Source organism: Neofelis nebulosa, chromosome 12, assembly GCF_028018385.1.
Source record: "Neofelis nebulosa isolate mNeoNeb1 chromosome 12, mNeoNeb1.pri, whole genome shotgun sequence".
In the NCBI taxonomy this organism is placed as follows: domain Eukaryota; kingdom Metazoa; phylum Chordata; class Mammalia; order Carnivora; family Felidae; genus Neofelis; species Neofelis nebulosa.
The window spans coordinates 76,873,933-76,899,231 of NC_080793.1; the positions used below are offsets into that span (position 1 = coordinate 76,873,933).

A 25,299-nucleotide genomic window follows, 5' to 3' on the forward strand; every position below is an offset into this window, starting at 1 on the left:
TGAACTTTTGCAGGGGCCTCGTTGGTGGAGGAGAAACTCTGAGAGATAGGTGTTAGAATTGCAGTCTTATCGGGATTTTTTTTTTTTTTTAAATCTCAGGGCTGTAGCATACCTCCTCAGAAGGTTTAAAATCAAAAGTCAAAGGAATAGGCTATTATGTGTGTCACTAAATTCATCAATGGAGTCAGAGGGAAGAAATTCCTGGAAACTTTTCGCAGCAATATTGCTTGAATCGTGATCAACTTCACTGATCTAAAGGCTGACAAAACACGTGTTTTACCTGGATGGTTTTGAATTACTTAAGTCCCCGAAGAAATAGATAGGATCTGCAGCTTTCTCACAGCTCATCACCGGAATGTAAACCGGAGCTTAATATTCCTATCGCTCTCCTCTAATCAGATCTCTAGACTCTGCTGATGTTTTTTCATTGGGTCCTCCTGAATAAGAAAATAATTGGATAATCACACATGCTCGCGTGCACACACACACACACACACACACACAGCATATGAGAGATCAAAGAACCTCCCATATGTACGTGTATTCACTAAAGTGCATTTATTGGGGATGTATATATGACTTGTGTTAGGGATTCATCAATGAACGTGACAGGCGAAGTCCTGGTTCTCGTGGAGCTCACAGCCTGGTGGAGAACACAGACAAGTAATTGGGTGAGTTAGAGTAGAGCAGAAAATACAGGTTGCTATAAAACAGGCAACTGGCTCCGTGTAGGAGTGGGAAAGAAGGATATGTCCAGGGGAGGGGCTTCCTGGGGGAAGAGAATTTCTAAGCGGTATCAGCAAGCTCTGGGATACCTTTAAAAATGGAAATTCTCAGGCCCATGAAACCAGACCTATTAAGCCTGAAATCCTGGGGATGAGACACCAAGATCTCTGTTTTATTACATCTCTGAGTGGTTTGGATACACGCTGACGTTTGAGAACCAGAGGTCATACCTGGGCTGCACATTAGAATCGCTGGGAGCACTCCTACCACTGTTGCGGTGGCCCCTCTCCAGAGACATTGACTCAGTCGGTCTGGGAATAGAGCATAGGAATTAGTAGTTGTAAAGCTCTGGATGTTATAATGTGATTTCAACACGCAGTCAAGGTTGAGACCACTTCTCTAAGCTGGCAGCTGAGGCATGAGTTAGCGGGGCCGTGGGAGCTGGTGAGAGGGCAGGAAGGGTATTACAGCCTAGATGTACGAGAAAGCCTGAGGTTCCTAGGACTTGATAAGGCTAGAGAATACACACTACAAAACTCCATGGCTCAAAATAGGGTTCATACTTATACACGTAAGTGTTTATTGCAGTAGTTTTAAAACTTTAATGTGCATAGAAATTATCTGAGGATCTTGTAGGACACAGACCCTTATGCAGTAGGGAGGTTCTGTTGCCCCAGCTCTCCCTGAGCCTGCACGTCAGAGAGTGGATGGGGACTGCAGAAGTATCTACGCTTCAGCCCAGGACCAACATAAGGACACCTCGCCCGGGGTGAATCGTGGATGCCCGTTGCTGGGTGGGTATGTTGTGAGGGTAAAAAGAAAAGATGCTTCCTAGCACAACCTCCCAGCCGGCTCTCCTGATTATTTTCCATCAAGGTCGTACTGCTTTTAGCTCAGCAATAACCCCCCCACCTCCAATCTAGCTGAGTGCATCCCCCGGCCAGGCCCGCAGAGCCAGCTCATTAAGTGGCCGCTGGAGCTCTCTGTAACGTGCCAGCCAGCCAGGGAGGCGCTGGCCGAGGAGGGGGGCTCTCCGGGGACCTCTTTTCCCTCTCTCCCTCTTCCCACCTCCTCTGGCTGACGGCGGCGGTGCCTGCGGCAGAGCCTCCCTCTGCAGCAGCCCCTTGCACTTGGCTCGCACTTCTGGGCGCTGTCCATGGTTGCAGCATCTTTCGGCGCGCCACGTCAGGAGGCCGCAGCGGGGCCCTGCGATTGGCGGAGGAGCCCCTCGCCATCCCCCAACACCCCCGCCCTCGCGCCCGGCCCGGAGCCCGGGCCCCCGAGCCCCGGCCCCGCAGGCGCGTGCCAGTGAACGCGCGGGGCGCGCCCTGGGGCTCCCGGGCGGCACACCCACTTTCCTTATTAGGGCAGAGTCGACGCCCAGAGCGGGCGGCCGAGCGCGGGGGTGGGGCAGGGAGCCCAGGAAGGCGACAGCCGAGGGCGCAGCCACAGCCTCAGCCGCCTCCGAGCGGCAGGAGGGAACAGCGGTCGCTGCGCTCCGGCCAGCCAGTTTCCCGAGACCCCGCTTCTCTCCGCGGGGCAGAGATCTTCCTCTGTGCCCCGCCGGGTACCCCTAGTCCAAACGTCTCTCAACGACATGGAAGAATTTTTGCAACGCGCCAAATCTAAACTGGTAAGTTGGGGGAGCAAGGCTGTGTGCGTGCGTGTGTGTACCTGTGGTGTGTGTGTGTGTGTGTGTGTGTGTGTGCGCGCGCCCGTGCGCGCTGATGAAGGGGAAAGGGCATTGCAGCAGAGGAGGAAGAAACAACTTTGCCACTTAGTTGTCAGGGTGTGTGGGCTAAGCCTGGAAAGAATCTTTGGAGCTCGGGTCCTTACGGCTAGCAGTCTGTCTCCAGAATCCTGCCCTCGCAAAGTGCTGAGCTGGGGGTGGTCGTGGCCTGACAGAAGTTGGGTCCTGTGTGCCCAGTTTTGGTTCCTTTGGCCTGAGGTTGGAGAAAGGTACGTCCAGCCAAACTTCAGTTTGCTTCTGAAGGCTAGAGGGTTAATGGGTGTGGTGCTCCTTTGGAAAAAAGAGCCCAGCCTTCTGCAGATGCTGTACCTGTAAGTGTAAAGCGGGAGGGGGGTGGGGTGGGGAAGAAACCCTTAGAACCGTACTTTAGCTGGAGGCGGTGGCAAAGCGTAAGAGAGGAAGTTAGGGTGCTGCTAGGAAGGACGTTCCTGCGAATGCGCAGTTTACCCAAGCGTCCCCCACAAAGAGCTTGCTCCAGGGCAGAAGTAAGGGATGATCTCGTGTGACTCATGTGCCTCTCCCGTCCCAGTTCAGGGCCCTGTTCAGGTCCCTGTTCAGATCTGTAACTTGGGTAGAGGCAGAAGGGGAAAACCCCAACTGTTGCTGCCGATGTGGGGGTTGCCCGACTATTGTTCTCTTGGGAAGAGACCAGCATGTTGGCGGGTACCACTGAACCACTGTCCAAAGAGTGAACTGTAATTTTATTGTGTGCGTTTACAGTTGCTACACATTCTGGAACAGATTCTAGCGGCTTCCTAATTCCAAACTGTTTTGGCTCTCCAGCATAGCAGTAATAAACATAATGGGAATGTTTCTGTTTCAACACTTAGGAAAAAGCCTCCGCTCATTTAGAAGCAATATCTTTCGTGAACAGTGAAAGTACGTTTTATGGGCCTGGCAGAGGAGAAAATGCATAATTTATGATGCCTTTAACCTTTAAACCTTCAGAGAAGACAAAATACAAAGTCACCATTAAGGTGACGTCTTAATCACAAGGCAGGGTAGTTGCAGGATTGTTACAGTCCCTCATTTATCTTTGCACAACAAAGGGAGCGCAGACCCAAGTCTTACACTGATTTAACTCTAAGTATGTTTTACAAGACAGGAGAGTTGATTAATGCTAAGGTAAGTAGTAAGTATTTTGTTTTCTACCTCAAGTGTCCCAGAGACTCAAACCATTGTGGGGATTTCAGAAAGTTTGTGGTCATTTGTGTGTTTATTACTGACCCCCTTATAGTGTTACGTGAGCACTCGCACTCACTTGCATTTCTGATAACGTAAGTAAACTCCCTGTTCTTTACCTAATGATGAGGGAGAAACGGTCAAAAAGAAGTCGATCGTGACAACTTATTTACTTGTTTGTTGTTGTTGTTGTTTGTTGGTGGTGGATGAGAATGATTGGGCATCAGTGATACACATCGATTTAGACTGCACCTGTGTTTCACTCCTGAAACATTTAACAATAAACATTTAGATTGTGGGGTCTGATGTGAGCAAGAGATTTGCCTCATTTCTTTTTTTTTTTAATGTTTTTATTTATTATTTTTGAGACAGAGAGAGGCAGAGCATGAACAGGGGAGGGGCAGAGAGAGAGGGAGACACAGAATCCAAAGCAGGCTCCAGGCTCTGAGCTGTCAGCACAGAGTCCGACGCGGGGCTTGAACCCATGAACTGTGAGCCAAAGTCGGACGCTTGACCGACTGAGCCACCCAGGCGCCCCTTGCCTCATTGCCAAAGAACAATTGCAGGCCTGGAAAAATTCCCTGTTTCAGAGCAATCAGTTGAAAGTAATGGGTAAGTTTATTTACCGAGTCCCTTCATTAGACGAGCAATTTGCTCTCTATCATTAAAAAAAAGACAGGAAAAAGAAGTGGTTGTTTGAAATACTGTTTCTAGTTTCCTGTGTTAGCCAGGAGAACAATTACTGCTAATTTTATTTTTTCTTGGAATAGGTTTCTTGTTAGACTCTCAATGAGGCTTTCGTATTCAGCCACAGGAAAGGTGTTCTGGTCACTTTTGGTGTCACATTGCCCCTGACAAATTATCTTTTCCAGGAAAATAAAACTTTTACCTAATTGCAACATTAACTATAGTTCAAGATAACCTTTCGTTTTAGATGACAGATAATCTTTGTTTTGGAGAAAGAAATTAAGTCAGTAATTATGACGTTCATTTGTGGGCACATTCCTAATCAATTAGTAAGATTTTAAAAAATCAGGCTAATACTTCAGAAAGCATTTGAAGGAGAAGAAATTATGCTGGCCTCATTAGGCCAGAATTAGATAGAACTGAGGTGTTTTCCATCAGAAAGCTGTTTTCCATCAGAAGTTAATATAGGCTTATCCCTATGATACCTTTAAAGAATCTAATTGACAGGTTGTTTTCCTACCTACTTGATTTCTCGCTTTGCTATTCTGTAATCATGATGTGTATCTTTCAATAGTTTGAAATTGTCAATGTTCTTTCCAAAGTCCTAACATAACCTCACCCACCATTGGAACTAGCTAATTCCAATAGGCAAGAGAAGTTTTGAATTGCAACCATTTTGCATTTGTTAGTCATAGATAAAATTTCCAATGATCAAAACTTGGGAGACATTGTGCGTCTCTTTTCCTCCTGACCAGGAATATTTATTATTCATCTGTTATTGTGAGGGGAGCATCAGCTTTCCCATTCTAGGCCAGGCCCTTGTGTTGAGTGGAGATCTTTGAAGGGGAAGGGATGTTTTTGAATTTTTATCCGGTAGTTTCAGGCTTGCGTCTGTTGAAATTGGGAGAGCATGCCCTCAAACCTTTTTCATCCTAGTCTGGTCCGGCTGATCCTTAAGCTGACGCATGTTCGGGGACGTAATCCCAACCCCTCCCCCCCAAATCTCTCCTTCTGATACACACCCTTCCTTCCTGAGAATATGCTGTGTTTATCAGAAGTGGCAAAAGTGGACCCCGAGTGTGGCCTCAGAGGGATCGCTTCTTCCTGGTTCTCCATTGGTTCTCTAGGGGGCCTGCCTTCTGCCTGGTTGGTACATGCTTGGGTGCCCAGTTCTTCTTGGTAAAAAAATCTTAGCTGACTGGAGGGCAGCAAGGGAAGTCGTCACTTATTCCAAGCATAGTCTTCTGAGATGGCACCTCCCTGGCAAATACAGAATGACGAGTAGGAGATGGACACAATGATGGTTAAACAATCAAGCCAGCAGAGAAGCCAGGATTCACTCCCCTGATGTGAGCTCGCAGCTATGTCTCTGGGGTGGACACTCATTGCTAGAACTGGAAATGAGAATAAAAACACACTTTCTTTTTTTTTTTTTTTTTTTTTTTTTCCTGCCAGGGCCCACCTGGCTTTTCTTCCACCTGCCCATTCGGAGCCTGGAAGAAGGACAGAGATCAAGTCTGATAGTTCCAGGCTTGTCCTGTAGTTTTAGCCATGCTCTCCTTTTTCAGTTATGCCGTTTCTATGGTGGTGTCTTATTCTTAGTCGTAGCATTTCTATGGTAAGAGAAATGGAGGGAGGGCAGGGAATAAGGGCTCCCTGCCCTAGACTGTGATTTGGGAAATGTCCCTCCATTTCATGGTGATCGGCTCAGAAAAGCATTCAGGCCAAGATGACCTCATGATGGCAGTAAATGGTCCAAGTTCCTATGAACTTTGTGTGTGTGTATGTGGGGAATGAAATAAATGAAGAATCAGAGCCCTGGGGTTCAGGCTGATGGGAAACCAAGGTCCCCACACTTGTGGGCTGGCTCCCGAGCCTCTTACTGCCTGGATCCCATCGGCTGATTCAGTTCAAGCAACTGCTAATGGGTTGGGGTGGGGGGGGGGGTCACTGCAGTCCACATGCCCTATGATGTAGATCACCAGTCAGCCTTGGGTATGTGTGGGGGTGGGTGGAGGAGTGTCAGCTGCCGCAGGATGGATCCAGGCCACATTAATGTCACAGGAATGCTGTTTTCAAAGAAAGGGTGGGGATAGGGCGGCCACTACAGTCTGAGGGATACATCTGTCTCTTCAGCAGCGACAGCTGCAGGTGAGGTGGTCAGTTCTGCAGTGGGTATTAGTGACCACGGGGACTTCTACAGGAGAACAGTCCTGGGTGACCTGAATGTCAACGTGGACTCTGTGCTGTGTGGCACAGGGACAAGAAAGCACATTCGAAAACTCTAAAAGAACGGCCGCGTTAGAGTTGTAGAGGAGGTGGGGTTTTTTAAGAAAGAAAGAAAGAAAGAAAGAAAGAAAGAAACACATTGCCGTGTGTCTACAGAGGCATCATCTTGACGCTGGAGGAATCTATTCCTGATTCTTTTATGGGAAGAAGAATTGTCCATGTTGCAGATGACCGTTGCAGGTATTTGAGGGGGCCGCTGTGGAAAGGGCTAGGGGTGATGGAGCTGCTGTCACGGCAGCTTCACTTGGGGAGCTGAGCTCATTCTGACCACAGGCCACGGGATCAGCTCCCTCCCCATCCATAAGCGAGGGCCGGTGCACTTGAGACTTTGCCAGAGCCTTCCAGAGCAGGGACGGAGACTCGGGAATCCAAAGCAGTTCTGTGAATGTGGCGCCAGTCCCTTAAGGGCTGATGAGGAACAAAGCCCACGATCGCTTTAGTCCTGGAGTCAGTTGCATTTCCCACTGCCCCGGCTTTCAGACCCAGGGCTGTGGGTTATCCAGCCCCGGGGCCTGCAGAGAAGAGTCAGACTTTTTCAGTGTAAATCTCACGGTGGATTGGTCTGCCTCAAAGGTAAAGGATTGGTCCCTGCCGTTCAGACAGCACCTTGGGTCTTGAAGGATGTGATTAGGTGAGCAAGGACACCATTTAATTAAGGACTTGGGAACATTTTATGCTAACTAGGTAAAAAAGGCGACAGCTTTGGAATAACCTGTTTATTTCCATTTGTAACATTTGTTTGGGCAGATGTTAACGTTGTGTGGGGTTTGGCTGACCGGTCGGTCTGGAGAGCTCTTGTAAGCAATGGTGGCTCGGGGATAGAGGCATCACTCTCCCTGGACATCCTCTCCTCCCTGGTGTGCTAGTTGAGCAGTGAAAAGGGGGAGGGAGAACTACCCGGGTCTGCAAAAGATGAAGTCTGCAAAAGAGGAAAGACCATCTGGGGACCCGAGAAATAAAGTGCATGGTGTTGACTTGGTCATTGATTCTGTGCGGACCGTGGGGTTTGTGGTAGAGTCATAGAGTTTGGAGTGTTCTTTGAACAGAAACTGGGGAGGGGCATTCAAATTCAGGCGGCAGCATTCGCATGGAGTTTGATGTGACTGGCACCCTCTGGGTCCGTGCAGTACACAACTTGCACAACCGTACATGGCTTCCCTGCCTCAGGTCCTGGAGTAGCCCGCTCAGAATCTCTGGCACTGTGCCAAATCCATTTCTGTCTGAGCCCTGTGGCTTTGGGCTTTGGTTTCCAGGGGAGGTATCTTTCTCCTTAAGAGATCTTGAGAGGCAAGCTGGGTGCTAGATTGCTCTGAAAAATCCGACCCACAAAGCCCGGGTTAGAAAAACTAAGCTGGTAACACAGTCTTGGGTTTTTAATCTGAAAAAAATGGAATAGCGATACCCACTCTGCAGGTTTATTGTAAAGCCAAGCGACTGTATCTACAGCCTTCAGCGTAGAACCTGGCTGCTTCTGTCTCAGCGAATGGCATTTGTTGCTCATCCAGTTTGCCCAGCTGGAAACTTCCTTTTCCTTCATCCCACCCCCACCCACCCTGCCCCTGGCATCACTAACTCATCAGGATGACCACTCTCCCGCCGCTGCCAGGGAGCGTCTTCTGCACCTCTAGAAACCTCGTGACCTTTCCATTGCTCTTTGGAGAACAATAGCACTCTTAGCAAGACCCCGGGATCTGGCCCAATGTGTCGCTCAGACTCTTGTGGCTTCTCCTCTTGCCCCCTTTGGCATAAAAAACCCCTGCCCCTTCTTCAGGTTAGGTGAAGAAAGGAAGTCTCACCGAAGGACCCTTCCCCATCCCCCCTGCCTCATTTCATGAGTATAGGTTGGGTTTTTTGGTCATGATTTTGGATCACTTACCTCAGCGTGTCGTTATATTTCTATTGGGCATGTTTGTCTGATTCATCAGAGTAAAAAATAGGTCTCTGTATGATTTTGTCCACCACTGTATATCAGGGCCTGGTGCAATGCCTGATATTTTAGTAAGCTGTTTGTTTTGGCAATCAATCATGCCATATTAATGCTAATTAAGGACAAAGAGCCTTCCGAGTATGTCATCTAGAGACCCGTTCACCCCTTGCTCTGTTTGGCTGTTCTGTTTGCCAGTCTCCAGATTAATCTGAATGGCAGCGTTCACTTTGACGAGGGGCTCAGGACAGCAGATGGTTCAAGCGTCACGGGTCACCAGATCAGGGATTCCTTTTATGTTCACAAAGATCTTTGTCGCTTTGCACAACCTGTACTTGGCCTCGTCAGGTGTAATACGAGGAACAGTAAAGCGACCCTTGGTGTCACAGATCAGGCAGAAGTTCTCTTTGGTCTTGTCAGTGCTGATGACATCCATCAGCAGAGTAGGCTGTCACTTTGGATCTTGCCATTCGTCTTTTTTTTTTTTTAAGTTTATGTTTCTTTATTTTTGAGACAGAAACAGAGCACGCGTGGGTGAGGGGCACAGAGAGAGGGAGACACAGAATCCGAGGTCAGCTCCAGGCTCCTCCGAGCTGTCAGCACAGAGCCGGACCTGCGGCTCGAACCCACGAACTGTGGGATCATGACCTGAGCCGAAGTCGGACGCTTAACCGACTGAGCCACCCCGGGCACCCCAGGATCTCACCATTAATCTTAATGAACCGCTGCATGTGGATCTTCTTTCCTTAATTTCCTGGTAGGGCAGACTGAAGTCTGTTCCTTAGAAGGAGACGAAGGAGGATGTTCTCTCGGCTCGTGGGGACCGGTAGATGGACCAGGAGCAAACACATCGGTCAGCTGTTCCAGCCTCCAATGCTTTGGAGCTTCAACAGGCTTCAGATGCTTCTTGGGACCGTGAGCCACGCTTGTACTAGACGTAAAAAGAACAGAGTGTTTTTAGCATGAACGAAGACGTAGGGCAAGAGGCTTGAGCAAATCATACCGCATTGTAGTGGCTCAATAAAAACTAGTAAGTGGGTGGACAGGTGCAGATTCAGAGTGATCTGTATCTGAAGAGGGCAGGTGCCAGCACGCACACACCCAGGTTGGTTTACTAGAAGGAGGTGAGAAACATTAAGGTCAAGGAGTGCCACACAACACTTTGCACGTAGTGTGTACTCCATATAAAATGTTACTAAAAACTAACGAGGCTAGTTTTTAGGCATACCTGCCTGGAATCTGCAAATCTTGGTTGAATTAAAGCATGAGTGGATTGGAGAGAGGCAGGGAAGGGAATGGGCCACTAAAAGCATCTGCAAAACCGCACTGGGTGGATCAGCAAACAGAGCTTCTCGGTGCCTTGGATCTTCCTCTGTGTGGTTCAGAGACTAAAAGTCAGGCTCCCCCGATCTTAACTACCACACCAAGTCTGCCCAGCCTATTCTGCTGCCTCTAACATTTAATATCATGAGATAGGTTGGCAGGGAAGCTTTTTAGAGGCCTTGAGATGAAAGGTGCAGGCATTCCAGACGACATCCATTAGTATTTCTGTCCAGTCCTGAGACCGCGGACCTATGCAGGGGATGAACCCACGCGCCGTCCTGAGGCAGACGCCTTGTCCGGCCGGCATGCTGTTTGCAGTAGAACATGATTATGGTCTTCTATTTCATCTAACTCTCAGGGATGTGACCGACTTTCCCAGGTATTCTTTTTTTTTTTTTTTTTTTTTTTTTTTTTTTTTTTATAATCCCAGGTATTCTTTTTAGCCTGTCATGTAAGAGTCTTCTTGACATGATGGTGTCCAGAAAAATTGCGTATCTTTGACTCCATGCGCTTTCTAGTTCTTGCTTTGGCTTCCAGGAAGCACAAAGTTATGTTTATGCTTATTCCTTAGCCTTGTGTTTCTTTTTTTAATTTCTTTTTTATTTTTTTATTAAAATTTTTTAACGTTTATTATTGAGAGAGAGAGAGAGAGAGAGAGAGAGAGCATGAGCAGGGGAGGGGCAGAGAGAGGGGGAGACACAGAATCCGAAGCAGGCTCCAGGCTCCGAGCTGTCAGCCTAGAGCCTGACACGGGGCTCGAACTCACACACTGTGAGTGAGATCATGACCTGAGCCAAAGGCTGACGCTTAACCAACTGAGCCACCCAGGCGCCCCTGTATTTCTTTTTTTAAAATGTTCGTTTATTTATTTTTGAGAGAGAGAGAGAGTGTGTGTGTGAGGGAGGGGCAGGGAGAGAGGGAGGATCCCAAGCAGGCTCTGTGCTGCCAGAACAGAGCCCGATGCGGGGCTCTATCTCCCAAACCGTGAGATCATGACCTGAACCAAGATCAAGTTTTTCTAATTTTTATTGCTTAGTTTCTATCCTGTTATTATACTTGTTTTATTGTGGGTTGTTTTTTTTTTTTCTCGATGTGTTTTTTTATTACAAGCAGCTCACCCTTTTGGACCTTGGCAAGAAGAAATAAATCCCTTTTCCGATAATGTATACCATCATGAACGTATTTTGGCAACAGGTCTGGTGTAATTCAAGGTTTATCTACTCACATATGGGAATTAGCTTTCTTCATGATTGTGCATATTGGGTGGGGGCTTCCAAACAGGTAGTTGAAATTAGACGTCAGCACCATCAAAACAGTATCTGTGTTCTCATCCTTAATCACAGCTGCCTTCCTTGGGAGCAGCAGTGATCACACATTCCTGTACCTGAACCGGTAACCTGGAGCCCAGGAAGCAGCCCGTAGTAGAACTGCCTGCCTAAGGAGATTTACAAAGAATTTCATAGAGCATTTTGGGATTTGGAGGAACCTGGGAGATACCACTGTCTTCCTCATCACTTCTTTCCCCTCAATGCTGCGCGGCGTGGTAGCTCACGGCCTGATTTCAGAGTCTGCCTTGGCCGTTTTTATTTGCTGGGCAGGCAGCTTCGGTCACTCAGCGCCTCACCGAGTCTCGGTTTGCTCATCTATAAAATGAGAGCGACATTAGCACTCCTCTCTTAGGGCTGCTGCAGGTGTGCATGGTCCTGAGGTGAGAATATGCTCTCCATCTGTAGTCCTAAGGACACAAAAGAGACCACTGGGGGATCAGAGAGCCAGGAAGCCTTACTGACATTTTATAGGAACAGGGACAGTCCTTAGCTCCCTTTAGTTCACCTAAAATTTGGTGAATATCCGTCTTCCCTCTAAGAGATAGATGTTTTTCACTTACTGTGCACAATGGTCTGGTGAAGTAGCTAGCGGTCCCCTTTTGCGGTTGAGCAAACTGAGCCTTAGTGAGGCGGGGAGTTTGCCCAAGTTCTCACTGCCAATGAAAAGCAGAGCCAGAGTTTGCTCCCAGATCAGCGGACTCCAGTTCCAGCATTCTCTTCTTATAGCCTAAGTGCCTTTTCCCACCTGATCTCCTGGAATACTTGAATTCCCTTTCAATTAAGAGTGGACAACTTGACAGGTTAATAGGAGGGTTGGATGGTAAGTTCACTTTGACCCGAGAGGGGTTTATTTCTGTGTTGACTGTTTTATATTATTAAAAGCCCTTGGACGGCTGAGTAATCAACTAATGTTATTGAGAACTAGCTATGAAAAAAATATGTGGCTCGGCTGTCTGTGATTTGCTTGAACAAGTTGGGAGATCTTCTCACTGTATGCCCATGCAAAAGGAATATAAAATACTGATAAACCATTTGGAAAATTGGTGTGTGCCTTGCTTTTACAGTGGTCAGAAATGTGGGAATTTAGTGAAGTTTTATTTTTATTTTATTTTATTTTATTTTAAAGTTTATTTTTATTTATTTTGAGAGAGAGATAGAGAGTGAGCAGGGGAGGGGCAGAGAGAGAGAGAGAGGGAGGGAGGGAGGGAGGGAGGAAGGGAGAGAGGGAGAGAGGGAATCCCAAGCAGGCTCCATGCTATCAGCACAGAGCCCGATGCTGGACTTGAACTCATGAGCCGTGAGATCATGACCTGAAATCAAGAGTGGGACACTTAGTGGACTGAGCCACCCTGGTGCCCCGAGAATTTAGTGAATTTGTAATAAGGAGAATACGTTTCAAAAAAAGTTTGAAGTTGCCCCTTACTTACCATCAGGGTTGTTGTCACAACTTTTGGTTTTGCAGATTTCTTCTTAGTCTCTTGCTGGAGGACTTCAAGATTATTTTGGTCGATTGATTGGCTGGTGATTGGCACAGTGGGGTGGCTCTCCCCAGTGACACAGCTAGTGAGAAGACCTCAAGTTGGGAGACAGCTGTCAGTCCTGCCAAGTCTGTTTTTGGCCCTTGAGTCCACTGGCTTAGCAGTGCTCTAGAAAACTGCCAGTTATACTCGAGACACATAGGGGTGAAGGAAAGGGGAAGAAAGAAAAGAAGGAAGGTGGAAGTGGGATTGGAAGGAACCAGGAGAGAAGAGAAGGATCTGGGGGGGGTGGACAGAGGGAAACGTGGTGAGGCGTAGGAGAACATCCTTCTAAAACCCAGGGCGGAATGAATTGGAGTTCACTCGTCTGGCATCATCAGCCAACCCTCGGTCTCCTGAAAGATGGAATTCTGCAAGAGCGGCTTTTCTTTAGGGAGGCAAAATTGATGACCGAAAGCACATCTTTACGAATAAAGAAGATGCGTGCACACAGATGAGCAAATAAGCCAAAAGCAGAACCAGACCTGTCAATACCAAGGACGAACTGGTGGTTGTCAGAAGGAAGGGGGGTGGGGGGATGGGCAAAACGGGTGGAGGCGAGTGGGAGACGCAGGCTTCCAGTTATGGGATGAATACGCCCCGGGAATAAAAGGTACAGCGTGGGGTACGTGGTCGGTGATATCGTAGCAGGGTTGTACGGTGACAGATGTTAGCTCCACTTGTGAGCACAGCATAACCACACGGTTGTCAAATCACTATCCTGTGCACCGGAAACGAATATGACGTTGTATGTCGACTGCACTCAAGTAAAAAAAGTAAAAAAAGAAAACATATCTTTTAAAGGTTGTTTTTTTTTTTTTTTCCTCACGGGAAAATATCCTAAACTCGCTCCCTCTCTGAGCCTATTTGTTAAAATTTTTTTTTTCAACGTTTTTTATTTATTTTTGGGACAGAGAGAGACAGAGCATGAACGGGGGAGGGGCAGAGAGAGAGAGGGAGACACAGAATCGTAAACAGGCTCCAGGCTCCGAGCCGTCAGCCCAGAGCCTGACGCGGGGCTCGAACTCACGGACCGTGAGATCGTGACCTGGCTGAAGTCGGATGCTTAACCGACTGCGCCACCCAGGCGCCCCACTCTCTGGGCCTATTTGTAAGGTGACATCTGTAAAACACTCACAGCAATGCTGGGAACACAGCAACGACTCCCGAATGTTAGCCATCACCATCATCGTCATGATTGTCATGATCGTCATCATCGTCGTCATCATCATCATCATCATCATCATCATCATCACTTAGTCTGTGCTTTGACAAGATATTCACAAGCTTGATTTTCTCAGAGTGCGGTGACGGGAGAAGGGGTTGCCAGAGGCTGTAACTGCTGATGACTTACAGTGGAGGAATTGCCCAAACAAAACCAAAATCAAACAGAATCTACAAGACGCAGACCCAGGCCCTCAATAAGTGTCATTCCATCTGGAGTCGGGGAAACAGTTCTGAACATCTGTTCGGTGTCTGTGGCTATCACATCACTGGTGTTCACAGTGATAACCCTGAGCAAGCAAGGAGGAGAGGTCACGTAAGCCCAGTGTCCTGCTTGAGAAAACGGGTGGGGTGTGCAGGCAGTTTCCGAACAATTTCTAACTCCAATCATTCAAATAGAAAAGAAAATAGAAAGGAAATTGTCCCATGGAGGGTAAGCTTCGGTTGTCTGGAGAAGTCTCTCGCACAAGAGACCTCGTTCTTACGGGAAGCCAGATAATGTGAAATGTCATGGTTTTCATAACAAGTGATCATGAGTCAGGAGGGAGGGTGACGGTGCTAAAAATGTGAGCCTGATGTGAGGAGGCAGAAATAGGCCCGTGGCATGTAGAAGATGCAAAAAAAAAGGCCGCTCCTCGCGCCCCGCTCCTGTCCTGAGCCGGGAACTAAAGCTGGCTCTGGACTCCACAAAAAAGCTGCAGCGGGTGTAAACGAAGATCCCTGAGAACAGCCCCAGGGGGAGGGGCGGCTACTGATGGACTTTCAATTATTTGGAAGGATTTTGTGGGAGAGCTCTCATTCTCAGAAAGCATTTCTTTCCCTCACTCAAACAAAAACAAAAACAAAAACAAAACAAAACCCAGGACTTATAGGATAAGTGGCTTTAAAAAAAAAAAAAGAAAAGAAAAGAAGATGCCCATCCATTCAGTGAGGTCCAATTGTAGTGAAAATGATCTATCAGTTAATTGAAGGGTGCAAAAAAGAAAGGTGCGGGCCTGCATCTTGGCTCCCCAAAATGGAAAAGAACAGAGGCAGAGGTTCATCCCGAACGTAGGGGCATTTTGCTTGGCTTTGCGCTCTTCATGGGTTTTCTCCAGCAAGGGGTCAGTGGCGCTGGCCAGATCAGCACCTGGCCCTGGGAAGACAGAAGTGTCACGGCAGGTGGACCGATCAGCGGGTCCTCTGCCACGGGTGTGTCTGAGAGGGCACACGTCTGCCTGCTCCCTGGGAGGGCAGTGTCCCCGGGCCCTTCTCCAGGGACACAAGGGGGCAAGCCTCTCTTTGCCCCCAACTTCTCTGCTGCTTTTTCCCCCCCCATTTCTCTTGAGAAATAATTGACATCCATCACTTTAGCAGGATGGTTTGGTTTACTCTAAGAGGATTGCCACCGTAGGTTCAGCGAACATCCATGGTCTTTTACAGATCCAAGAAAAAGAAAAGAATGAATAAAGGGGGACATTTTCTCCTTGTGATGAGAACTCTCAGGCTTACTCTCTTAACGACTTTTCTATATATGGCGTGGCAGCGTTAGCTCTGGTCTTATCATGTTGTACATTATTAAGTCTGTGCAGCCTTAACACTTCCGTCTTCCCCCCGGCCCTGAGCGGCCTCGTTTGGCTTGTGCGCGGTGCCTCCTGACCAAAATACTAGGTAGGACTCTCTCACCCTTTGACAGCTGCAATAAAAACAGACTCGCAGAGCTGGATCCTTTCAGGGAAAGGTGAACGGTATTTCAACTCATCCTTGTGGATTAATACAAGCCTAAACTTTGATTCAGATTTTGTTTTATCTTTTGAGTATTTACCAAGAGCACTGGGAGGACTCATTTGGGTCTCTTTCTTTTTTTTTTTTTTTTTTTTAATTTTTTTTTTTTTTTTAACGTTTATTTATTTTTGAGACAGAGAGAGACAGAGCATGAACGGGGAGGGTCAGAGAGAGAGGGAGACACAGAATGTGAAACAGGCTCCAGGCTCTGAGCTGTCAGCACAGAGCCCGACGCGGGGCTCGAACTCACAGACCGCGAGATCATGACCTGAGCTGAAGTCGGACGCTTAGCCGACTGAGCCACCCAGGCGCCCCATCTTTCTTTTTAGATTGTAGGCAAACGAAAGCGTGGCCTTAGGAAATGTGTACAGGTCACGGAAAAAGATAAACAGGAAGGAGAATTGTATTCGCTAGCTGAATATTTCTTCTATTATTTAATTGTGAATTTGCTTCGTAAGACCCTAACGTAATAAAGCCGTGCACAAAACAAAGCATCTTCATTGGTCTGGAACTGATGGCATGCTTTCCACTTGGCTGACATCCCTGGAGCGCTGAGTCTCTTGGCTCCACTCTCTAAAAAAAATTCAGACATAAACTCACTGTAGTGGATGCAGAGCAAAATGCCATCCCAGAACTGGCTTTTAAAACACTTTGAAAAATTCATTAGCCTCCAGCGTTATTAGGTCACTCTGAGCCATATTGGGGGGGGGGGTGGTGGTGGGGAGAGAAATGTACTTCTCGCTTGTATGGAATTATTTCATGCCAAAATAGCCTTCTCAGCAAGCATGACATTGCTGTAAAGACCAGTTAACACTCGTAGGGTTTCAGATACCAGCGTCTACACAGCTCTGATGAATCCCATAAACACTGCACTGTGCGTATTACTACTAGCCCCTTCGTTGGACTTTTACTTTCAGCGTGGTTCATATTCGGCCACCCCGATCGCTATTGTCACTCTGGACATACCCTGACCCGTCACTTCAGCGAGCGGTGTGGAAACAGGCATCAGGATTCCATGTGTTTAAACACAGCATTCTACAGCCATAGTCTTTTGAGAGTGATTTCTTGCTTTGAAACTGTTAGTTATTTTGCTCTCAGACCGCTAGAGTTGAAACTATTGTGAAAGCATAGAGCTTTAACATTGAAGCAGATGACTTTAGACGTCTATTTCAACCTGCTGGTATTAGGTTTCTGTCTTCATTTATTTGTGAAATAATAAATACATGTTAAAGCAAATTTGAAAAATAGAGGAAAGGTAAAAAATGAGCCATAAACATTAGAAACTAATATTAAAAATTACCCATCTTCATTCAAGCATGACCGTTGGCAATATCTTGGCAAGTCGTCACTTTCTTAGTCTCTCTTTTCTGTGCATAGGATCAAAGTAGGATATTCATACATTTTAGTACCCTGATTTTTACTTTACTCAACATTATTCCTTAAATATTTCCCTTGTTATTGAATTGTATTTCAAATCAGCATCTTAACTAATAGCAAATGACTTGATAAAAAAGATATACTATGGTTAACATTTCGATTACCCCTCCATTTTTTTTTGCTATTGTTAATTACACTGTAATTAACATTCTTTGTACCTGAAATGGTTTTATCTTGTTAAGGATCATGTCCTTAAAATAGTTTTTCAAATATGTGCTTATTAGAGCAAGAGATATAAATATTCTTAAGTTTCTTGATAAATCTTTCCACATTGATTTCGGGATGAAATGCACCAACTTTCAAGACCCAGAGAGGTTCCAAAAGATTCACTTGTCCCCTAGAATGTTGTGACAGGGTTCAGCATAGATTTCTGGTTTCTTGACACATAGGTCTGTGCTCCTGATCAATCTGAGAGGCTTTATAGTGTAGCAGGAAGAGTACTATATAGATCTGAGCAAAACATACAGATGCGAGCCAATAATCTCAAGCTGCCTTGCTGCTAAATTAAGATGATTGTAACGCACCCTATCCCACACCAGTCATGGCTCTCATTTGAGACCATGAGGTAGAATCTGACACATCCTCTTTTTCTCTTCACTTCCTCTATTTCAGAGGCAGCAATAACTGTTCACTAGCTGCCTCGTATGGTAATTGAAGACATAGTATCACACTTCATAACCTTCTCTCACCCATGTGATCTCCCTCGGTCAGCCTTGGGTAGGACGGGTGTTATCATATCTACATCACAGGTGAGAAGAACGAGGCCAGAACAGGTGAAATGCAGCCTTGCCCGAGCACACACAGCCAGCAAGGGGCAAAGCTGGACACAGGATCCGTGTCTTCTGGTTCCCCAGCTCTTGCTTCTAGCAGTATCTTTATGAACTAAAAATTGACTCGTACTATGAAAAGGTAGTTTGAAATTCTCGCTGCGAGTCTGATGGTTCGGATTTATCTCCACGAAAGGAAGTGGCCGGGTTAAAACACGGGCACTTTTCCAAGTGAAGACTATCCAAAGGTAAAGCACATTTGTGCCGAAGCTGTGTTTCGGGAAACACACAGGACAGCAAACCTATCGAGCTCGGGAGTTTCGTGTGATGGACTCTGATGAACAGTTTGCAGGTGTGAGATTAATGGATGTGTCATTGGTGGCAACATGCTGAGCTCCATGGGTGCTGGACACCAAGTGTCACCTGTGACGATGGGAAGGAGGTGCCCGAGAAGCGAGTCTTTGGAGGGCCTGTGAGCCTCATCCCAGGTACTGTAATGGGGCAACAGGTGACTGGATGCTGTTTATGTTGACTCCAGCTGAGAGTTCTATGTAATGAAGAGAAGAAAGTTTAATTGCTTACAACACGAGATCTTTCCCTGCTGTGGGGGAGGTATAAAGATGTCAAAGTCTCTCTCTCTCTCTCTCACTCTTTGTCTCCCCACCCTACCCCCATTATTTCCCCCGTTGAGATCATATTTATTATCCGGCCCAAGACCTAAATGCATCCCTCACTGATGCAATAGGGAGTAATTTTAGTGTAGTGTATTTAATGCTGTGTGAGCTGAATTCTTCTCTTTCAAAAAGACTCTCCCTAAGAAACACATATATTTCTGGACCAACATTTCCTATAGCCGCGGCACGACAGAGGCCACACGGTTGCTGAATGCAGTGTGCGCAAAGGTGATGACGCGTTCGACACACTGGTCTGTGGACAGAGGTCCTAGGTCGCCTGTTTTTCCCAATCTTCTTTCCAAAAGAAGAACTTAATGAATTCACACTGGGGAGAAAAGTGAAAAGCCAAACATTACTGGAAGGAATTTAGGGAGTTGGAGCTCAGGGTTAGTCTGGGCACTCTGTATTAATACAAATTTTAGGTTTATAGGACACCAGTTGTCCTGAAAGCCTAATGTGATTTTTTTTTTTTTAAAGAGAAATCTATTGTCTACAGATGATTTGTATACAGTACGGTAATTCCTTTCCAGATGTCACGTGGGAAGCTTTAACATTTGCTGAGGGAAATATACTTGGGATGAGATTTTCTTGTAAGCGCTGGGATGGGAATGAAAATCAGTGACTCTGAGAGACTTAGCTGTGTAGTTGTTAAGTCATGCACATCTGCTAAATAATTAGCATGCTGTGGGGTAGGAGGTTCTGGAAGTAAATCCTTGTGTGCTATAACTCCTAGCTATCCAACTCCTTTCTGAGGACGCGTCTGCATTTTTAAAAGACAAAGAGCAGAGAACGTGGAGGGCCCAATGGGAACATTCAGGTTAAGCTAATACCTTGCCCGACTGGGCTTTCTCTCTGTCTCAGTTCTTCTCAAAACATCTTTATCCTGCTTCTTACCCCTGGGCACTTAGCTGTCAGCAAAACCTACCCTTGGCCAGCAAGCGAGGGAGTAAATACCTATCAATATTTACAGTTTACATATTTTACTTCATTTGACCTTCATAGCGATACTCTGAGCCAGGCATTATTATGCCCAGCGTATGGAGGAGGAAACTGAGGCTCAGAGGATCAAGTGACTTGCTGTAGGTCACATACGTAACAAACGTTAGAAATAAATGTATGGTATTCTTTAACATTTTTTTTTTAACGTTTATTGACTTTTGAGAGAGAGAGAGACAGAGACAGAGGGCGAGTGGCGGAGGGGCAGAGAGAGAAGGAGACACAGAATGTGAAGCAGGCTTCCTCCAGGCTCTGCACTGTCAGCACAGAGCCCAACTCGGGGCTCGAACTCACGAACCGTGAGATGATGATCTGAGCCCAAGTCGAACGCTTAACCGACTGAACCACCCAGGAGCCCCAAGAAATAAATTTATGGTATTCTGTCCCTGAGAGCCTTAACTTGTATTTCCATTGCAACGCACCTCAGGGGCTCAAAACACTGACTTCATGGGGAGTGGTCATTATAGCAGCTGTTCCTAAACTTTCTGGTGCATAAGATCTGGGGGAACCTGTTAAGAGGTAGGTTCTTAAAAAAAAAAAAAATTAAGTTTATTTATTTATTTTGAGAGAGCGACAGAGAGAGTGAGCAGGGGAGGGGCAGAGAGAGTGGGAGACACAGAATCCCAAGCCGACTCCGCACTGTCAGTGTGGAGCCCTATGTGGGGCTTGAACCTGCGAACCGTGAGATCATGACCTGAGCAGAAACCCAGAGTCAGATGCTTAACCGACTGAGCCACTCAGGCGCCTCTCCCCTTTTAAAAAATTTTTGAAGTTTATTTATTTTGAGGGAGAGCCAGAGAGTGAGCGGGGAGGGGCAGGGAGAGAGAGAGACAGAGAGACAGAGAGAGAATAAGGATGCAGATTCTGATTCAGTGCGGTGGGGGGTGGGGGGACCGGGGAGCCTGCACTTCTTATGTGCTCCCAGGTGATGCTGATGCCGCTGGCCCCCAGACCACAGTTTGAGTCGTGAGAGTCCAGAGTGCCACGCTGGGGGGCAGAGGGTCCCTCCGTGGCCCCTCTCAGGGGGTGCTGGGATCTGGAGAGGGCGGTCTCCAACTGTAAGGGGGTGCTTCCCCTCTAAGGAGGTGTTGCCTCATTGCACTTCCCTGCGGGCAGCGGGTACCGTCCCATGACACTGAGGCGGAGATGTGCAAGGAGCCGGGCGTGCAGTCTCCTAAGCTGTTAAAATCTAAGGCGAAGGAGGCAGTCTTTTGTGCTCGGATTTCAGATGGCAGAAGAATGGGTATGGGAGGAAGAAGGATCCCTCTGCAGTCGCACCACAAAGACAGCCGTCCGTTCTAATAACTCGTAAGGCAGGCAGTGCACGAAGTGCCCGTTTCTGATGTGTGTTGCTGTTCAAATGGTCCACTGTTCCTTACGTTTTGCCAATAAGGAAACACTGGAGCCTCCTGGCTGCACGGTGCCTAGCGGAGGAGGGGACCGTAGAGAAATATGTTGCTGCGCCTTAAGGCGGGCAAGGGAGGACAGACCTGGAGGAAGTGATAATGTCTTAAGAAGTGCGGGGCTCTTAACCAGGTCCTTTGAATTATGTCAGGGGGAAAGCGCGGTGTGGCCCTTTCCCCCAAGGACTTGCTGCAGGAGACGATGTTGGAATCAAACTTCTTTTTTTTTTTTCTATTAGGACAAAACCATCCACAGTTCCCCTCGCCACTGTCTGGTTTCTGTCTCTTTGTCTAAATTATTGTTAATTTTTCTTGTCTTTATGTGATATCCTCTTTCAGACAGTCCCTTGGCATCTGGTGCTGGTCTGCTTTCTGTTTCGTGGCTGTTTGTCCCCCTCCACGTGGTTACTGGTGCGCCTTTGTACGTGACGCTTGGTGATGGGCGGTGTCCTTTATCACTTATGCCCTTCCTCCTTTGTTGATGGCTTTTGCTTAGTCACCCTGCTTCTCTGATGTGTCCTTTGTTTGCACTCTGTTTCCTACGGCCTCTTTACCCTTCCTTGTCCAATTCCTCTTTATCCTAATACAGGATTCTGTTTCTGTCAATGCAGTGGGGGAGCCCAGCGTGGCCGGCGGACTCTCAACGTAGTTTGGGGGTGCTCAGCAGATGTCTTCAAGTGTTCAGGTGTCGTTTTCAGGTCCCGTTCTGTATCAGTCACCTTTCACTAGGTTCTGCTCTGGTAGCAGAAATCCCCGGTCTCCGCGGCTTTCAATGACAAAGGGGTAGTTGTCAGTCAGGTTACAGGTTGCTGAGGGTCAGCTGTGGCTCCCAGAGCCTTCTTCATTCTGGGATGAAGGCCAGTGGCCCAACCACGTCCTGGGGAGGCTGTTCTTGGGGCAGAAGGAGGACGGAAGCTGGTAGGGTCGAACGGTAGTTCTTTGAGCTTCAGCTCTGGCTGGACCAAGCCACTTCTGTTTGCACCTTCATCAGCCAAAGCACGTCACGTGGCTGTGCCCATTGTTGGTGGAGCGGGAAGCATATTCCACCCGCAGACAGTGATACCGCAAGTTCCGTGCCATTGTGTGGGGACACAGCCTCGCGTTTCTATAGGAATGAAAGTTAATGATTAGGGAGAACGTTGTAGCCTACTACGTGCTCTAAAGCTAGAATCCATCCTGTCAGGTGAACACTGCCCAGAACCACACTTACATCCTGTTAATGGTCATGTCAAAAGGTAGATAAACTCACAATCCGCGAGATCGTGACACGAGCCGAAGTCGGACGCCTAACCGACTGAACCACCCAGGCGCCCCTACAGTTCCTGATGTTAGTAATCAAATGAGAATCTCTGCTAGCTATTTAGTCATCTCTCATGCCTTCAGATGAAGCTTGGGCAGGAGTCGTTTCCATGGTCACATTTGGGATAACTTTATGCTGTATCTGGGTCCCTAGTTTAGGATTGGGGGCAACTGGCTCACCTCCTTTAGATCACCACGGAAGCATTTATGGAATAAGACTACCTTGCAAAATCCTTTAAACTCACGGTGCCTCAGTTTCTTCCTCTAAATTAGGGAATAACAATAGATCCCCCTTGTAGGAGGTCTTGAGGATTACATTAGGTAATAGATGTAAAACTCTTAGAACCTTTTGATACATATAAATATTTGAGTCTTTGATGGGTGATGATGTTGACGATGCCACCAATGGTGACTTCTACTCCTTTGGTATCTGAACTGACAGACGATCAGACGTATGCTTCTGAGTTTAAGATTTATTTATAAGTAAATAAAATCAAAATCAACACAGAAAGTAGGGGCTTAAATTCCTGACCTCCTGTTAGACTAGCAGTAATGTGTCTTGGAGAAATTAATCTCCAGACCGGATGTTCTCGCCTTGCAGTCACTGTGCGGGGCGTAAGTTGTTTAACTGTCGCATGAAGTTTTCGGTTTATTTGGTGACCGCAGTGCACCTAGGACTGGGATGAGTGGGATAGGCTGCTGGAAAATTCCAGACAAGGTTGGAGAGGAGAGCCACAGGACTCGTGTCTGGAAGTCAGTTGGCTGGGCCCTCCAGGACTGGTCTTGGGGGAAATGGGTATGCGGGTTAGCGTATGTGGGGAGCTCGCTAGGGAGGACAATGAGGCTTCCGGCCCGGATGGCTCCTTTTGTCCCATGTGCCATCAGCTCAGCCTGAGTAGCCTCAACATGAGAGGAAAGGAGCCAGGGTCATGGAGTCAGAGTGTTAAGTTCAGTGACTTCTCAGTTGTGTGAACTTGGGTGTGTGTCTTAATCTCTTTGAGCCTTGGTTTACTCATAAATGTAATATTATTTAATATTTGTCCATCCATGATCATGTGCAAGAGCATTACATATATTCTTTAAATATTCACAAAGCCATTTTACTTTCACAATAAGCCTACTTGGTACATGCAGTTATACCCATCTTGCAGATGGGGAAGCTAAGGTAGAGAGAGGTGAGTAGCTGGCCCCCACTCACGTATGTAGGAAAGAGAGGAACCAGGTTTCGAGCCCAAGCAGTGTAGCTCCCAAGGCTACATTCACACCCACCATGCTTTTGAAGCTTGTTGGTGCAGTAAGAACTTGGCCTGGGGTTGCTGCTGGAAAGTAAATCTGTTCACCTCCTCCAAATCCTAGTTCACTGCCTGATTCAATAAGTAGGTGGTCAGTAAACATGTATGGCTATTTCCTTCTCTCCTCTTCCTTTCAGCGGTCCTGGGGGATCTGAGGAAGTAGGATTCATGGGTGGCCGGGAATGAGATGGGAGATCGTCAGCCCAAAATTTTTCTGGGAAGGGCTTCTCATAACTCTCAAATTTACCTTGTATTTGAAAGTCCTCCTTCTGTCCTATGTACTGCGTGAAGCTTTCTTCCGCTGCTCCGGCCCTTACCGCACCAAGCTGGAGGGTGTGACGTCATCTTGTAAAGCAAGTTTGGAATGAAAAAGGATGAGGGGCGCCTGGGTGGCGCAGTCGGTTGAGCGTCCGACTTCAGCCAGGTCATGATCTCGCGGTCCGTGAGTTCGAGCCCCGCGTCAGGCTCTGGGCTGATGGCTCGGAGCCTGGAGCCTGTTTCCGATTCTGTGTCTCCCTCTCTCTCTGCCCCTCCCCCGTTCATGCTCTGTCTCTCTCTGTCCCAAAAATAAATAAAAAATGTTAAAAAAAAAAAAAAAAAAAGAAAAAGGATGATAGCAGAGTTCAGTGTGCTTTCCAGCCCATCGTCATAGTCCCGTATGCAAACCCTTTACGCAATTAACACACGGATGATCTTTATATGTATTAAAAAAAAATTTTTTTAACGTTCATTCATTTTTGAGAGGCAGAGTCAGAGCATGAGCAGGGGAGGGGCAGAGAGAGAGGGAGACACAGAATCCGAAGCAGGCTCCAGGCTCTGAGCTATCAGCACAGAGCCTGATGTGGGGCTTGAACCCATGAACCGTGAGATCACGACCTGAGCCGAAGTTGGATGCTTGACAGGCTGAGCCATCCAGGCACCCCTATATGTATTTTTATCTGCTTTGGGTGTCAGCTACCTTTAAAATGTCATTTATTTATTTTGCCCTTTACTCTGCATAGCATCAAATAACTTTGGGGTGAATAACCACCAAGCCAAAAGGTGTGGAGAGCAGCTGTCATGAAGGTTTTAAATATGAGACAAACCACTTCAATGATTATTTCCTTAATTCTGTCTCCTCCTCCCAGTGATTTGGTTCCAAATTGTCCCTGTGACTAAGGCATGTTCCGGAAGCAGAATTCTGTAGTGGAAAAAGAAATGGTTCCAGGGAATACTGAGGCCGGGATTATAGTGTTTTCCCTTCTACATGGGAGCAGTGTGACATTGGCAAATCACGGATCCTTTCTGGGGCACCTGGGTGGCTTAGCTGGTTGAGCATCCGACTTCAAGGTCATGATCTTGTGGTTCATGAGTTCGAGCCCCGCGTCGGGCTCTGTGCTGACAGCTCAGAGCCTGGAGCCTGTTTCGGATTCTGTGTCTCCGTCTCTCTCTGCCCCTCCCCCGATCACGCTCTGTCTCTCTCTGTCTCTTAGAAAATGAATAGGTGTTAAAGAAAAAAATTAAAAACAAATCACTGACTCTTTCTGAGCTTCTGTTTCTTCTGTGAGTTCAACACTTCCAAACCACGGAGTCCAGCACCTCAAGATCTCCCAAGGGAGGGGTCCATTTTAATATTTCAAACCTAATAGTGCCGTGAAATGGCAAATAAAAACTTTCGAAACATGGAGTCCACAGGTGATAGAGAGAATTAGAGATCTTTGGTGGTGGGAGTTTGGGG

The 25,299-nt window shown here is 47.2% G+C and overlaps 1 protein-coding gene and 1 pseudogene across 7 annotated transcripts in view; one reads left to right on the plus strand and one right to left on the minus strand.

Annotated features, from left to right (window-relative positions):
• Nucleotides 1–2,075: 2,075 nt before the first annotated feature.
• Nucleotides 2,076–25,299, plus strand: part of PRUNE2 (prune homolog 2 with BCH domain) — a 274,101-nt gene continuing 250,877 nt past the window's right edge. For 4 of the 7 annotated variants that reach the window (XM_058695657.1, XM_058695659.1, XM_058695658.1 and 1 more), the window contains exon 1: nt 2,083–2,359. In XM_058695657.1, the coding sequence (XP_058551640.1) occupies nt 2,324–2,359 (36 nt within the window). In that variant the 5' untranslated portion in view covers nt 2,083–2,323. Of the gene's footprint in view, nt 2,360–25,299 lie in introns of all 7 variants that reach the window. The other 3 variants (XM_058695656.1, XM_058695661.1, XR_009251811.1) reach the window with 2 other exon arrangements.
• On the minus strand, nt 6,772–10,207 carry LOC131490925 (small ribosomal subunit protein eS4, X isoform-like; annotated as a pseudogene).